Here is a 16,888-nt window from a genome sequence, read left to right as displayed (position 1 = left end):
GCACTCAGCCCCTTGTGTTGGTAGGGCATCTGCCCTTCTAAGGTGTCCTCCTGCAGGACACCGACTCCTTCTGACCTCCAGGACCCGACCGAGTGGAACGGTGGCAAGTAACAACATGGAATGACTCCAGGGATCAATCCGTTTTGTTGCATTTTTGCTGTAGAACAGCGCTCAGACCATTAATTAGCGCCGCTGAAATAGTGATTCGTGTGTTTTCTTTGCTGTGTCTAATTTCTTTTTGTCCCTCCTGTGGTTCTGTGGCCGTCCAGACAATCGAGTTTGACGAGGGTGCCGGCGCCGTGCTGAGGATCCAGCCGCTCAGAGCACCGCGGGATGAAAACACCTACGAGTGCGTGGCACGCAACAGCGAGGGAGAGGTGTCTGTCACCGCGAAGCTGGCCATCATCAGAGGTGAGGCACGCCCCCTTCCCTTCCCTTCCGTCCTAACGTCCTTTCCTTTCACGTGCACAGACCCGGGTCCTGGACGTGACAGTAGAGCCAGACTGTGGTCAGAGACAGGCTGCTGCTTTTTATAGTCGCTCTTCAGTGCGGCCGAGCGTGATCTGGCCAGGGACAGGGCAAGCTAGCGTGCTAGCTAAGGGCTGCCGCACCATCCCAGTTTGCCATAAACGCTGTGATTTCTGGCCCGATTGAGGGTGTTAATCGAATAAACCCTGCTGCCTTGGAGGGGGAAGCTTAGCTAGTGTCGCTCTTGAACATGTTAGGAAATAAAGTTACAGCTGGGGGCCTGGTTCGTAGCCAGCAAGATGAAGGGGGGGGGGGGGGGGGGGGGTATCCGCCGAGGCTGTTAGTACACGCAGAAACACCAGGGGATTTTGTCCTGGTTTGGCAGTCAACCAGTCCCCGCCCGCCCGAGGACGTTGAGCAAGAGCAGAAAAGAAAAGAGGGAGGAACGGCTCAATAAGTGTGATGGAGGACGAGGAGGTGAGGAGAACGGGGTGGCAGCGGGGGGGGGGGGGGGGGGGGGGGGGGGGGGGGAGGGGGGGGTGAGGGCTGTGGGGTCCTGGCAGGGCTGGATGCAGAGGGAGCAGACTCCTGTCCATCTGGTGGCCCCTCCATGATCCCTCCTGGAACACATTACCGACCTCCAGGGTGAAGCGTGCGCGTTTGTGACGGTGAAAGCATTTCTGTGGCCTCCTCTGCCCCCCCCCACCATGAAGAGGACGCACGGATCCCAGATTAAGAGATAAACTGGAGCGACGGAGACGGAAGCGTCTGCAGATGATCAGGTCACTTCCTGTATGAAACCCACGCGCACGTCGTCATTAAAATGCAAACAATAATCCCCTCTAATCCAAGGGCCGGTTGCTATGGCGACGCGTGGCTTTCTAAACAGCTGCAGGAGGCTTTTTTCATTCCCTGCAACATCTGAGGCCCCGTTGAGAAATTAATTAGCTTTGTGAGCGATTCTTTAACGCTGCAGCCCCCGTTTTTGAGCTGAGTCGGAAACAGCAGATTAAATGAATCAGGAATTAATCCGTAATGAGAAAAACAGCCTCTCAAAATGATGTCAGCCCCCCCCCATCCCCCCCATTCACGCCCATTAGTGGAGGGGGGGGGGTCTTGCGGTTGGCCACAGGACGTGTGCAAGGTTACCTAATCCACCGAGGTGTGGTAGACCTTCCTTGTGACATCACGTGACCTCTGCATCTGGTCACCTGATCCCCCCCCCCACCCCCAGCAGGCTCCTCTGCCCACGCTGCTGCGTTTCTAATTTCTGCTCTCCTGTTTTATTCATTTTTGTTTCATTCTCTCCTCCATCTTGCCTGCCTCCCTCGTTGCCCCCCTTGCTGCCCCCCCCCCCCCACACACACACACACACACACACTCTCTCTCACCACCTTAACCGCTCTTATCTCGACACACTGCAGTCGTGTTGTTCTGCCTCGCGGATCTGCGAATATCTGCGGCTCTGCGTGTTTAAAAACCTCTCGTGGGCGACAGATCCTCCTCGGCCGTATGTACGGCCCGTGCACGTGCGCACGCACGCGAGCGGCATTCACGACGGCGTGGGTGGACGCGGGCGCGTGGAGTCCTTTTGTTTGCATGTGAGCGTTTGTCAGGAGTAATCCTGGTTCTGCTCAATTCTCAGCGTCCCATTTTCAGAGAGAGCGAGCGAGCGAGGTAGAGAGACAGTGAGAGAGCCCTGCAAACAGCCTGCAAGTGAACAGTCGGATCAGTGGTTCCCTCCAGGCGCCGCATTGGCAGGCTGGCGGCTCCGGCCCGATCCTGAGACAACAGAGAGCATCGGCGCAGCCAGGATTGCCCCCCCCCCCCCTCACGGCGCCGGCACACGTGGGGCTTCGGCTCTGTTTCGACTTCCTGGTCCATTATGGCCCGTTTGCGTTTCAAGTGTTCCGCTTCCGCCCTCCTGCAGGTCATGTGACTCACAGCTCCGCAGCCTCCGGAGGCTTCGGAGCGCCGGCGCATTAAGCCGGAATCGGGCGCTCCTGGTCGGCTTTCCTCCCGGGTTTCCTCTCATGACGCCGGCTGACTGACGAACGGGGAACCGGCTCCCGATCCGGGACGAGCGGATGTTTCCTGCGCACAGAGGAGGGAGAGCTGGATCCCCGCGTGTTTGTTTTCCGCGGCATCATATGCATTCGTGCGTCTGCGAGCGCGTGTTTGCACGCCGGCGCGCGGACGCCGCGTTGGCCCAGAACCGGCTGGCTCCTCTGACTGGATTTGGGCGCCGGGCCCGTTCGCCCTTCTGCAAACACGACCGGTCCAACAACAACAGCAGCAAAAAAAAAGAGTCATTCTCAGCCTTTTAATACAGCCATCCTTTGCCAGTGCTGCCCCCCCCCCTCCCCCCCCCCCACACACACACACACACACACCACCCAGAACACTGTTGACACGCCCGCTGCCTTATCAATTTATCCAGGGGATGGAAAATAAGCAGAACTTTCAGAAGTGTTTGTGTTTGGTAAATGATTCATTTGTGTGTGTGTGTGTGTGTGGGGGGGGGGTTAGGGGGGGCAAGGCCGCGCCTATTTCAGGCCGCCGCTGACTCATCCAGGAGCCTCGGTCCAGCAGTGATGCTCCCAATTCTGTTCCATCACTTATTCGCTGTAAAAAGCCCCAACCTGACCGTTCTTTCATTAAACTTCAATCTAAAAGGTGCTGGGGTGTGTGTGTGTGTGTGTGTGAGGGTGTCGGGGGGGGGGTATTGTTGACATCCCCCCTCCCCCTCCCCCCAACTTGGCATGCTCTAATTAACAGGCATGCAGTCCATGTATTTGTAGTCCACCTGGTGATAAAAAGACCATCTGACCCCCCCCTGGGGGGCTGGGGGGGCGCAGATGTCCATTTAGCATATGCATTGCCTTGGGGACGCCACCTCCTGACCCCCCCATCGATCCCTTCCTTGTCTTCTCTTCACTTCCTTCTTTTTCCAGCAGCGATCATACTGCCGGCCTCCGCTCGGGTGGATCATTACAATTGATTGGTGGGGGGGTGACAGATGGGGGTTTGGGGGGGGGGCAGGGGTTCAAAATGATTAGCTGGTGCGAAGCCCGATCACCACCTGAGCTCAACCGGCGGAGCTGACCCAGTTTTACCGCCACTGATCTCCCGGAACGCCTTCCTCTCCCTTTGTCCCAGGATTTGATGTGAGACCCTCACCGCCTGTCCCACGCTCACCGCCGATGTGACCGTCAAAGCCTCCCGGAGAGTCCACACTTCTTTTGAGACGTTTTCCTCGGGGGTGGGGTTGAGGTGCCCCCCTCCTTGGATTTATTAGCTGGAGAAATTGCCATCTTGGTAATTGCTTTGCTGTGGTAGGAAAGTGGAATATATAATTAGAGCTGCAGGTATGGGGAGGTGTGTGTGTGTGTGCGTGTGTGTGTGTGAGAGAGAGAAAGAGAGAGAGAGAGAGAGAGAGAGAGATGGAGATGGAGCAGTTAAAAGGAGAGGAGGAAGGAGGAAGCAGCCAGGCTGATGGATGCCTGATTACACGTCTGGCCATCTGGACTGCTGTTACCGAGCCGCTTAATCCTGTTCACTATAGCAAAGGTGTGTGTGTGTGTGTGTGTGTGTGATTTCACACGTTGAAGCTCGGATCTCCAAAGACGCTAATGGGAACGTAGCGAGGGAAGCTAATATGATCAATGTGCGACACGCGTGCACGCTCCCGCGCTGCTTGCGTAATCGGATGCCCCCCCAATCATCAGTACATTTTGACAATTGCCCCTAACCAGCGCTCATTACCCCCAGCGTCCTGCCCGTTGCTGGGATCCCGGATCCTCCGCTGCCGGCGTTCCCGCGCAGCTCTGCATAGTTATCAGACAGGAAACGGCGCCAAACACCTGCGCGCAGGGGTGAAGCGTGCGCACGCGCACGTGTGTGCACGTGTCACCCTTTCAGTACCTCCTGCTGACTGGGCCGTGTGTTCATATTCCTGCAGAAACAGCCTGTCAGGACCACAGTCAGGCTCAGCCAGATTAGCTCAGGCCAGCTAGCCGCTGCAGCAAACTGGGGGGGGGGGGGGGGGGTACAGTGACTCCACTGTAGTGTTCGCAGATGTTCAACAGTGGCTCTCACATCACAACGGAGAAGGGAAGTGGGGGATAAATAAATCCACGGCAGGGCTGACTCCGCTCCTGCGCAGGGAGATAAACTGGTTTTGTTGTTCTTGGTAATAAGCGAGGATTCCCGTTTCTCCCTTATCGTCGCCCCGACTTTTCCTTCATGTTGCAGTTTGTTACTGCTTTTCTGCCGCGCTAGCGGGTTTTCCCTGGAGACCCAAACAGGGAACAACTTCAAACTTTGGTCAGGAAGTGGAACATTTGCAGAAAGGGGGCGCATTCAGATGAAGAAGCCTGTTTCTTACACATTAGCATCGTAGCCATGTTTCTTACACGTTAGCATCGTAGCCATGTTTCTTATATGTTAGTATCGTAGCCATGTTTCTTATATGTTAGTATCATAGCCATGTTTCTTATATGTTAGCATCGTAGCCATGTTTCTTATATGTTAGTATCGTAGCCATGTTTCTTATATGTTAGTATCGTAGCCATGTTTCTTATATGTTAGTATCGTAGCCATGTTTCTTACACGTGTCCTGGATGGTTCCAGAGGACCTGCTGCCCTTCGGCTTCCCCAGCATCGACATGGGCCCCCAGCTGAAGGTGGTGGAGCGCTCCAGAACGGCCACCATGCTCTGCGCCGCCAGCGGCATCCCCGACCCCGAGATCTCCTGGTTCAAAGACTTCCTGCCCGTGGAGCCCGGCGCCAGCCAGGGCCGCATCAAGCAGCTCCGCTCGGGTGAGGTTCTATTCCATTTATCCACCCTCGCTATCAGGTTAAATCCCTCACGCTCCAAATTTGGGCGATTATCACTTTTTTTAATTGGGTTTGAGGGATTACACGATCCACTCAGAGTTTAGCTGCATCCTTTGGGGGGGTGGGACCCTTTTAACGCCAATTTCATTAAAGCATAATTGTCCTGTTCTTAAGTCAGGGGGGAGGAGGGGGGGCGTTTTTATTAACATTTGGGAGAATAGATTAGAAAAAGCGGCCACTTTTAGCACACAAAGGTTGACAGAGGTCAACAGGACAAAGAAGATTAAAAGGTTAAAAGGTCAGTAATCTAGTGAATGACTCCTGACCCAAAATCGCAATTGTTAAACGGATTTCTTTGGGGGTTTTTTTTGGGGGGGGGGGTAATCGATAGATAAACTCTGGGTCGGGAATTCCTTTATATCCTACATTTAATTGACGCTCCTTTCATCTTTTAATCCATCTGGCGCTTTAAAACGGGAGCTGAAAATCACTGTGCAGGAGACGGAGGGATGCGCTTTGATGGCGTCGGCGCGCGCACGCCGGTGCCGGCAGATCAAGGGGCGCCGCGTATCGCCTCGAAGACGGTTTGCTCAGCTTTGTTTCGGCTCCTCTGTATTGCTGCTCGCTCGGCGGTCCTGGGGGGGACGAAAGTGATGGTGAGGCGAAACCATTTTGTTGTTGCTTCATCCGTACGCCCCCCCCCCCCCCCCCCCCCCCCCCGGGGTCCCGCCAGCCACGCTGTCAGCCGATATCCCGCGCTGATCAGCGGCGCCCTCGACATGAAAGGGCTGCAGATGCAGTTTGATGGCTTCATGATGCACGAGCAGCTAACGTCTCGGAGGGGAAGATGCAACCTAGAAGGGAAGCTATTAGCCTAACTAGCGGGAAAAGAGACGTAAACACTGAGGTTCTGCTCTCGTGGTGCAGCGGATTCGCACTTTTTGGTCCCGCTTTCGAGAACTCTCCAGATGAAGGACCGTTTGGAAAGCGGGCTGTTACGATCCCAGAATGTAATCAAGCGCTAAATCGCCGTTATTGTTACCCGGAATCCATCATTTCCTCTCGCTTTCTTTTTAAAGGGACTGATTGGAAGTGTTTGAGGAGCCTCTTTCTATGTCAGGGCTCGGCAACCCGCGGATCTGGAGCCTCTTTAGCGCCGCCCTAGTGGCTCCCTGGAGCTTATTAAAAATATGAAAAGGAAATTGTTTTAATAACGTGACAATCCTTCTTAAAGTTTTCCAATGCTGTATAAATGTGTAATATATATATACACATATATAAATATTTAATTTCAGCTTCTCATTATAATGGAAGTTAAACTTAAAGTGGCCATGTGGTGCATTATGTATTTGTAGCCTACTCATCATTTGGAAAGTAGGCTAATAGAGCTAATATACAGCATGTGTTGCCTTTATTATAAACCGTATATGAGGCTTTTAATTTTTTGTGGCTCCAGACAGATTTGTTTCTTGTTTTTTTGGTCCAATATGGCTCTTCCAACATTTTGGGTTGCCGACCCCTGCTCTATGTGGCGATTAGCTGCTTTTAAACCCTCCTCCGCACGCCGCTCGCTCACGCTGCTGATGTAGCAGCGCCCGGCGTTGGCCGGCAGATCCCATCAATGTGCCGCTAACAAGATAAATGGCCGAGCACCGCGGGCTTTAACAGGGCCTCAGCTAGCCAAAAGCATCTCAAAACGCACGGCATAATGAACCGAACGCCTCAGTGAAATGACTCGGAGGAAATCAATTAGACCTGAGGTCGGCACTAAAGAACGCCAAGCTTTGGAAAGGATGAAACATTCCCTTTAAGGCCCGTTTGCCGGAGACGCCTTCCAAGCAACGCCTCTGATTCCGTGGACGCCCGCCAGCTCTCGTTGGAACACAGCGAGGGGCCTTTTCATTTTTGGCCGCCGGCATTGTCTCCCTTTCTCTCCCTCGCTCTGTGGGGTCCTTGAAGTGGTTTTCTTCTCGGGCGGCGCCGATCAGGATGAGAAATGACGCCGAATGCGCCCAAATCCCACAAGAGATGACTTTCAGCTGCCCCAGAACCCACAAGGTTCCCGCACATCATCTGTGGTTTCCTCCTCCGCCGGGTCACCAACACCACCACTCACACCGCCCTCTTCCTGTGGAAAAATATGGCGGCCTATAGAGATAAACAGCTCAGGAGATCTTCTTCTGCTGCGCCAGCTATGGTTTTTTTACCTTGCCGCCATCTGCTGCTGCAGAGTTTATGGACAAGCACCACCGGCTAGCCGGAGGTGATGGCGTGTGGCTCGTTTACCAGAGCTCAGGCGCCTCTGGTCTGACAGACGCTGAGGTTGACCACCGGTACTCAGATGCTAATGCTAACGCTCTCGGTTTAGCGTTATTATTTAGACGAGCAAACGTGGCGTCAAAGTGGCTGCGACTGGCGCTTGTCACGCCGCCGAGATCGAGAACGGCGGCGATTTCTCGGTTCTCTAACAAATTTCTTTTCCTCCCGTCATCTCATCTCGCGTCTTCTTCGCTGAATCGGTCAAAGGCGGCGGCTAACTGTGGCTCATTAGCGAGAAATTGTGCTCCGTCCCATAAACCCATTAGTTTAATGGGTTTCCGCGATCTGCCGCCAGTTTGGAGTTAATGTTCCACCTTGCGGGAGGTCGCCGGGCCGGGTGATCTGTCCGAGGTGAATGCGGCGCCGCTATTGGGTTAGCATATCCTCTGTCATCTGATCAGGCGCGTCCAGGCGCAGCAGATGCGGCTCCTTTTTCAGAGGTTCCATCTCAAACGGCTGTCACACGCTGTCACTTTCTATATTTACCCCCTCCAGTTGCACGTATACATATGTATACGGGGAAGTTGTTGTTGGTTTTTCGCAGCCATACGATAAACAGCCAACACGTTTTGCGTTAAAGGAGATTTCCGATGCTTCGCTACATGAGCTGCGTCCAGCTGTCAGACGGGCTCCTGTTTGCACTCGTCTGCCTCCGTCTCTCCTCCAGCCCGTCTCCCTCTCGCTCCGCCACCTCCTGGAGAGAATGCTCAGCTCATGGAGAATAGAATTTACTCCTGTTTATCTCCAAAGCCGAGGGCCTGTGGTGGGGGGGGGGGGGGCAGAGAATAAGGAGGGCTTTCATGCACCTAATGGAGGGGGCAGAGGCGAGCGGAGGAAGTTTCCCCCTCTAATCGGCGGCAAACGCGTTGTTTCAATCTTCTGCGCTTTGCTGACATCACGATTTAATTACAGTTGGGTTTTTTTAACCCTCATGGGTGTTGAGGAGGTCGATGATCAATACCTACTTTTCTGAGTATTGAGTAACTTTTTGTCCAATTGATCCAATTAGAGCTTTAATATGCTTGTGGGGACTCGGTTTCTAACACCAAAGAAGAAGAAGAGTCTATTAAAGCGTACAAGTCGCCTTCCTTTCTGACCGTTTGTCGTCTTTGGAGACCGACTTTGCGACCTTTTCCCGCGCTCGCGCCGCCTTCCCGAACTTTTCCAGCGGAAATTTTGCAAAACAGACGCCATTTTAGGATTTTTGGACATGACTCCAAAAATAACCGTCTGTCATGTGAAGACGACGTCCAACTGGAATCGCTTTGATAGCTCAGATGAGAGCGAGGGATCGTATCCTAGCTATGCCGCAGTTTCAAATGCTACAATTGGCGCAATGAAGCGAATGAGCTACGCTAGCCTCTGCTTGTTCTGGGCTCTGCTAGTTCTGAACCACTTCAAGGCCAGTAATGGATTTTTTTTCCCTTCCTCACCCTCTGCTTTATCCGTCCAATTGTCTGTCAGCCCAAATCACCCCCCCCCCCCCCCCCCCCCCCCGCCCCCAGCTAATCTGGAACGGCGAAGGTGCCGCTAAAGGTGCGCAGAGCCACAATTAGACGCAGCTTCATTGACCGAGCATGTGAACACATGCAAGGGCTTGATTTGTTTGGTGTTCCCATCAATACGACGGAACACTAAATAGAGACGGAGCCACACCATCAGCTAATTGGTTTTGCTGGTATCGAACTCCAGCTGACTGTATCGCGTGATGAAGCAGCGGAAAGCAGCGCAGCGCGGAAGCGGCGCGGAATCGGCCTTTAACCGGCAAAATCTTGGGAATATTAGCGATCAAACAGGAAACGAAAGGCCTCAGGACTGATATTAGCGGCCACCGTTTCACCTCCTTCCATTGTGTAATTCTCCCTCAAATTACAGCTTTACCTGAGTTAAATAAAGATCTTTATTTTGTTCATCACTGTTTGCATCTCCTCCCTCCGGAATACTGTCGATAATAATAAAAAGCCAATTTCTGGGAAAGCGCAGCGAAAGGAGGCCTTAAATCACAGCGCAGAAGCGTCTCCCTCAATACCATGACACTAATGTTCCATCCCACCGTCTCTCTGTAGCTAACAAATGGCTGCAGAATTAGCTTGCTCGCCACCGTTAGCACGCGCGGTGCATTTTGAACCGTCTCCTCCTGCAGCTGAAGGTGAACGCCGCCATGTTGCGTCTCCATCGCGGGCTTTCGCATCAAAGTCGTCTTGATGTGAAAAGGCCCCGAAAAATAAAAACAGAAAATGCAGGTGGAACAGGAGGAGTGTGAAATAAAGGAATATCTGATGAGCGGTGTGTGTAATTATAGCACATTTAGATTTGGATGTTTACCACAGCAGCGCCGCGGAGGATGAGACGGGAAACAAGGTGAGGAGGTAAAAAGCCTCGTCGGTTGCTGCTGATGTCAGTTAACTGCCAGCAGAGACGCGGTCTCCCTTTGTAACAGCCCCCCCCGCCTTAAGAGAGGATCCACCGGAGCTGGTAAAGAGGTGTGCAACAACAAGGAGGCGCTTTACGTGTCGGCTAAGTTTAGCAAAAGTCGCTTTGAAGAGTTCCAAACTTTTCAATGGGGATTTGAATGGAAGCGGAGGGAAAAAGGCGACGCCTGCCTTTGAGACTCGGCGGCTGCTGTCTGAGACCGGGACAAACGGAGAGAAGAGGAGACACCAGAGTCACCTTAACATCTCTATACCCCCCCCCCCAACCCCCACCCCATCCTTCTGTGTTGCAGGAGCGCTGCAGATCGAGAACAGCGAGGAGACCGACCAGGGAAAGTACGAGTGCGTGGCCACCAACTCTCAAGGCGTGCGCTACTCCTCCCCCGCCAACCTCTACGTGCGAGGTAGGACCTGAACACGGAACACGAGAACACACACGCAGAGACACCGTCACGGATGCTACGTCGACCTAGCTGCTGTTAGCATAAATCAGCTATTTCTTTGATATACATGTGCTCTAATATGAGTATTACTAACCCATCCATCGTCCAAAGTACATGTTGACTGTTGTTTGGTATCTCTCACAACCACCCTTAACAATTCCACCTTAAATCTCGGTGCAGGCCCCTCTATTAGACTCAAGATGAACATGAATTTTGAGGGGGGGGGGGGTCTCACCTTGGTTTAACTGCATGGAAACATCGCTGATCCGTCTGCTAAAGCGGTTTCTGTACAAGAGGCAGAAAAAAGAGGGAAGCGGTGCACAAAAGGATGCACGTACGTGACGCGAAAGATGAAATTCAATTGGCTCCGGAGCGAAACGGGCCGCGTCCGGTCCCCACAAGTGTCGCCGCCGTTCAGCCCCCCCATTCGTGTGTCGACCTATCGGAACCAAGGGCGCCGGCTGAAAGACCGCAATCATGCGTTTCAATCAGAAAAAGAAAAAAGATCGAATTTTATATCAAGTGGGTATTCCAAGGAGAGTGAGCGCGGGCGCGTGTGTGTGCGTGTGTGTGCGTGTGTGTGTGTGTGTGTGTGTGTGTGCGCGCGGGTGGTTTTGCGCTGGCCGTTTTTATTCTCTCTGTGTTTCCCCGTTCTCTCTCTCCCCCCCCCCCACCTCATTGTGTTCCGCATCAACCCCCTTCCATCCCTCAGAGCTTCGAGAAGGTTGGTGCGCTCTTTCTTTTCTTTTGTTACTCCTTTGTTTCAGAAAGCTTCCCTTGTTGAAACAGAGAGAAACAAAGAAAAAAACAACACTTTCTAAGGACAATTTGACATGAACTCCCCCCCCCCCAAAAAAAAAAACCCAAAGAGAGCTAATATTTCTAAAGCTGCTGCGGTGATGACGCGGTCTGCCTTCGCTGCATCGTGAGGCCTTGTGTGCAGAACCCTTGGTGTTGCCTCCCCGATCGATGATTTCTGCATGGTATGATCTTGTTGTCATGGAGACCCGGGAATTGCGAGATCAAATGGAGGTGGTGTTTGCATGGGAGGAGCCGGAGAGGCGGAGGAAGGAGCGCCGCTTGCATGCGTGCAGACTGAGGCGGGAGCATGGCGCCCGGTGTGTGCTGGCGCTGACCGACGCGCTTGATGTCAAGTTCTGAAGTGTCGCCTTGTCGCGCCGCGCGCTGCATTTGTGTCCCACGTGTTCTCCCCCCCCCGTTGCACTGGGTGGGAATGGTGCATGCCTGATCACACGCTAACATGCTGTCAACTCATCTGGATCCATATTTAATCTAACACCATATTTTTACCTCTCTGCAGCTGTTTAACAGGTATAATTGGTGCTAAATGATCATTTAGGCATTTCAGAACAGCTTTTAGCCAGGGATGCTAGCTAGCGCTACCTTGAATTTTAGCGAAGTGGCGATTCTTTCTTGACTTTTCTACAGTTTCAACGCGTGAACCCGCAGCCGCTGCTCTTAGCATAATCTCAGCAAGAGCCTCAAATATCACCAATAAAGTTCCAAATGTATATCAAATCTGCCGCGTCATGCTGCCGCTATCATCGACAAACATTCGGGTTCGGCAGAACTGAGTGACATTTGAAATTAATCATTTCAATTCTCTGAGCTGTTGGGGGCTATTAATGATTCCCCCTCACTCCGGCGTTAATGAAGCCGCGTCCTTGAGACGGTCGGGCCGGCGCGGCGTAAATGTCAGCTCGGCGTCGGTAGCGAGCGGCTGGTGGATCCGGCGGTAATCCTCGCGGCTGAGCCAAGGTCTGGCCGGGCCCGCGGACGCCGGGCGCCCTGCAGAGGTCGCGGCTAATGACAGCTCCCGCTAATAAAGCCCCGAGCTCTCGCCAAGAAAATGAAGGGGACTCTGGCGCCATTACCTTTAAGCCAGAAGCTGCGCGACCACACGCGGGATTAGCCGCCGTTATGAGCTCGCTTTATTGTGAAGCTCCTCCGTCCCCGCGCCGCTGCTCCTCATCCTCAGCCTGCATGTGCACGGAGCCGACACGCATGTCCGCGGCACGCCTGACTGATGGGCTGCCTTCTAACAGATGTCCTTTTCTCCATGTGTGTGTGTGTGTGTGTACATGTGTGTGTTTGGTGTCTTCAGCAGCGTGTATCTAAATGTGTCTTGTGTGTTCCACGTTTGACGCTTGTGTGTGTTCTTCTGGTGACGCCATGGCAACATATCTTTTTTAAATGCTAAACCTGTTAACTTGTATCAACTGTCTCTAGATTCCTTTAGTAGGGGGGGATGTGATCCAGGAAGATCCCCAGTAATGATGTAACATTAAGGAGCGGAGGTTGCAGCAGATTCACTCATTCCCTCCCTCCCTCCCTTCTTTCTTTGTTCCTTTGAGGTGCTGTGAGATCCATCTAGGACTTCTTGTGTTCCAGTGAACCTGTTTTAATGTCCTTTTTTCTGTCACCATTGGTCTTTATGAACTGAACATGTTTTTTTTGGTTCAACAATGTTTTTGCTCTCTGTCTTCCTCCCCTCTCATTCTCCATGAAGAAATGTCTCTCTCTCTCTGTCTCTCTCTGTCTCTCTCTCTTTCCTGTCCCCTCCCCCTTGGAGTGTCCTCCTCCTCTTCCTCTTCTTCTTCTTCTTCTTCTCTTGCTCTTTTGGGAGCCCCTAACGTCTCTGAAGGGGCCTGACTCTGGTATACAGCCGTGTTTTAAATAGATCCGTGTGTTTTCTTCTTCCTCGCTCCTCTCTTCTCCCACCCCCCACCTCGCCCCCCCCCCAACCCTCTTCTAATCTTCTCTTTATCTCTGCTCTCCTGCCCCCCCCCCCCGCTCCCCCCCCCTCTTTTTTGCCCCTCCTCCTCCTCCGCCTCCTGCCTCACCCTGGTGTGTAGGAGCGACAGACACATGTACATAAGTTTATTAACTTATAAACATGCACATACGACCTCACACGCTCTCTTTCTGCTCGCACCCGTTCTTGCCTCTCTCATGCTGTCTTGGTGTCCCTCGATGAATGTGTCTGATGATCACTCTGTAGTCGGGTCCACACACACCCCCCCCCCCCCCCCACCACCCGATCACTTCCGTCCACATCTCCATTTGACTACACACTGTATCACCTCTGAATTCTGTGTATTGTACAGTATCCTGTTGTACAATGTGGCTGTCCTTTGCTACATTGCCTGTCATCGTGTGGAAGAGAAGCAGAGCTGCCTCTTTCCTCCCTCTCTCCCTCTCTCTCTCTGTCTCCCTCTCTCTCTCTGTCTCCCGCTCTCTCTCTCTCTCTCTGTCTCCCTCTCTCTCTGTCTCCCTCTCTCTCTCTGTCTCCCTCTCTCTCTGTCTCCCTCTCCCTCTCTCTCTGTCTCCCTCTCTCTCTCTGTCTCCCTCTCTCTCTGTCTCCCTCTCTCTCTGTCTCCCTCCCTCTCTCTCTCTCCCTGTCTCTGTCTCCCTCTCTCTCTGTCTCCCTCTCTCTCTCTGTCTCCCTCTCTCTCTGTCTCCCTCCCTCTCTCTCCCTCTCTCTCTCTCTCTGTCCCTCCGTCTGTCTCCCTCCCTCTCTCTCTCTGTCTCTCTCTCTCCCTCTCTCTCTCTCTCTGTCCCTCCGTCTGTCTGCTCTCCCTCTCGGTTCTCCGTTCTCTTCTTTGTGTTGCTCCACCATTTTATCCCTCTTGAGCGGCCCAGGCATGCAGGGAACCCACGAGCTCAGTTTCTCCGGCCCCGCTGACAGACGCAGGATTGAGTTGAACTCGCCAGTTTGCTCGTCCTTCTCCCGGGGGGGAACGAGTACCTGGCAGGGCTCCCCCCCCCCCCCCCCCCGCCCAGACGCACGCCGGCTAAATAGAGCCCGGCTAACGCAGAGGCGGGAACTTGGCCTCGGCAGAGTCGAGGTTCTAAAAGCGGTCGCTGGTCAGCGCAGAGAGAAACTGACTCGAGGTGTCATGTCCTGGTGGACGCCAGCCTCAAGAGTCCGCCGCCTTCCTTTGAGTCGGCGGCTCCCTCTGATTTGTTGAGCTCAACACGAGATTTGTGTCTTTCTGTTGGAATCATCAGTGCCATAAAGTGAATTGGGACTAAACGTGAATTATCCCTCTGTAATTTTCTGTAAAAAGAGACCCTGAAGTTCATTCTCCCCCTCCCTGTTACCTCTTTCTCTCTTCTTTCTTTGTATCCTTCCCGCCCTCGCTTTCTCTCTCGCTCTCCACCTTGCTTTTCTGCCTTGTTCCTCCTCTCTCTGATGCTCCCTAACCCTTTCACCCTCCCTCCCCCCAAACCCCCCCTCCCCCCTGTCTGCCCCGGCTCTCCTCCTTTCCCAGTGCGCCGCGTGTCCCCGCGTTTTTCCATCCTCCCCTCCAACCACGAGATCATGCCGGGCGGGAGCGTCAACATCACCTGCGTGGCGGTGGGCTCGCCCATGCCCTACGTCAAGTGGATGCTGGGGCCCGAGGACCTCACCCCCGAGGACGAAATGCCGATCGGGCGCAACGTGCTGGAGCTCAACGGCGTGCGGGAGTCCGCCAACTACACCTGCGTGGCCATGAGCAGCCTGGGGGTCATCGAGGCCGTGGCGCAGGTCCTAGTGAAAAGTAAGAAACGCCTCAAGTTGCCGGCAGACCTGAACCACCGCTTTGATAATGACGCGTCACCTTCTGACCTCCAGCCCTGCCGAAGCCCCCGGGAACACCCATCGTCACGGAGACCACCGCCACCAGCGTGACCATCACCTGGGACTCCGGTAATCCCGACCCGGTGTCGTATTACATCATCCAGTACCGGGCCAAAGGGCCGGACAGCAAATACGAGACGGTGGACAGCATCACCACCACCCGCTACAGCATCGGCGGCCTGTATCCCAACACCGAGTACGAGATCAGGGTGTCGGCCTTCAACAGCATCGGCCAGGGGCCCCCGTCGGCACGCGTGGAGGCCCGCACGGGAGAGCAGGCCCCGGCCAGCCCGCCCAGAAACGTGCAGGCCCACATCATCTCCCAGAACACGGTGATGGTCCGGTGGGAGGAGCCAGAAGAGCCAAACGGACAGGTGGGACGAGGAAGCGGTTCGTCCCCCTCCCCCCCAATGCTCAGTAGAGCTTTCCCTCCTGTAATTCCCCCGCTAGCTTCCCCGCTCTCCAAAGAAAGAAGAGGCGATTTGATGGTCCCTAATAAGTTCAGCGCGCCCTCCCTGGGGCCCGTTTCCATCCGGACCGTCGGTTTATGAAAGCGGAGGGCAGAATCGTGCTCATGTGGGGATTACGGAGTTTGAAGAGTAATAAGCAGAGGGGGGGGGGGGGTTAATGCAGTGGCATGGCAGCAGGATTAAACCCTGAACTGCCCACAATCAAACACAGCAGGAAAAAAAAAAAGTATATGCGGACCCGTATTGGTCCTGGTTTAGACAACCTTAGTAGGACATCTGTTAAACAAGGTTAACCGTGGCCCAGGGCATGAAAACAGGACCAGCAAATCCACGGGCCCAGCTGGACCCCAGTAAAGACCTTAGTGATGCTGTCGTCGTGTGTTCTGTGAGCTGAAGCCCGTTTTTATTTTAGGTGAAAGGTTACCGCGTGTACTACACCATGGACCCCTCCCGGCCCATGAACGAGTGGCAGATCCACAACGTCCAGGACAGCGTCATCACCACCATTCAGAACCTGGTGACCTCAGAAACCTACACCATCCAGGTCCTGGCCTTCACCTCCGTGGGGGACGGACCCTTCTCGGACCCCGTCCACGTTAAGGTCATGCCCGGAGGTCAGTGGGTCTCGCGAGCCTTAGCGGCCGTCCTCAGTCCAGGTTTTTGGGTGTGAGCTCGCACAAATGACTCATTATTTGTTTGTGTGGGGGGGTGGGGGGGGAGAAACCTGTTAAGCGGCTTATTTGAGGAACTTGCGCAAAGTTTTTGAGGCGATCCGGTGGCGGAATGCTCCGTGAATAAGCCTGCACCGACTCAGAAGTGTGACTCATTTCAGCTGAAAGAATTCCACCTGCTGGGACAGAAGCGCGCACACTTGCGAAGAGGAAACAGGGATTAGCCCGCCAGAAATGCCCCGTGCACTTTGGCACCGCTCGTGTGATGGTGACAGCTGCTGTCGCAGGTTTTATGCGATAGGAGGGACCGAAAGATGATTACTCTGATGGTATTACTGGTTTAAATTCTTGCATAGCTTAAGCCACCGCTACGCCTTTTGATGTCCTTAAAAAGTCCATCATTCCCGGGAGCACGCAGGGAATGGAGCTGCGGAGATTTACGGGTCACCGCCTGTACTTTTAGGTGGAGCAGAGCAAATGTATTATTGATCGGCGTCACGACTATAAGCTGAAAATGCGAATCGGAGGAGGCTACGACTAGCTAGCGACTCTAGCATTTGCATATTTAGCATTACCTGCTGTAAATAAACCGTCGTTTTTT

General features: G+C 53.7%; 1 protein-coding gene across 10 annotated transcripts in view; it reads left to right on the top strand.

The window, feature by feature from the left end:
* Positions 1 to 16,888, top strand: part of LOC101075769 (receptor-type tyrosine-protein phosphatase S-like) — a 47,983-nt gene that overhangs the window by 13,862 nt on the left and 17,233 nt on the right. For 3 of the 10 annotated variants that reach the window (XM_029830723.1, XM_029830724.1, XM_029830729.1), the window contains exons 4-11: positions 270 to 411; positions 5,101 to 5,289; positions 10,352 to 10,462; positions 11,214 to 11,225; positions 13,378 to 13,392; positions 14,797 to 15,066; positions 15,141 to 15,520; positions 16,029 to 16,230. In XM_029830723.1, the coding sequence (XP_029686583.1) occupies positions 270 to 411; positions 5,101 to 5,289; positions 10,352 to 10,462; positions 11,214 to 11,225; positions 13,378 to 13,392; positions 14,797 to 15,066; positions 15,141 to 15,520; positions 16,029 to 16,230 (1,321 nt within the window). The remainder of the gene's footprint in view (positions 1 to 269; positions 412 to 5,100; positions 5,290 to 10,351; positions 10,463 to 11,213; positions 11,226 to 13,377; positions 13,393 to 14,796; positions 15,067 to 15,140; positions 15,521 to 16,028; positions 16,231 to 16,888) is intronic. The other 7 variants (XM_029830726.1, XM_029830731.1, XM_029830730.1 and 4 more) reach the window with 3 other exon arrangements.

Source organism: Takifugu rubripes, chromosome 22 (assembly GCF_901000725.2).
Source record: "Takifugu rubripes chromosome 22, fTakRub1.2, whole genome shotgun sequence".
In the NCBI taxonomy this organism is placed as follows: domain Eukaryota; kingdom Metazoa; phylum Chordata; class Actinopteri; order Tetraodontiformes; family Tetraodontidae; genus Takifugu; species Takifugu rubripes.
This window is presented reverse-complemented; position numbering and strand designations above follow the sequence as displayed.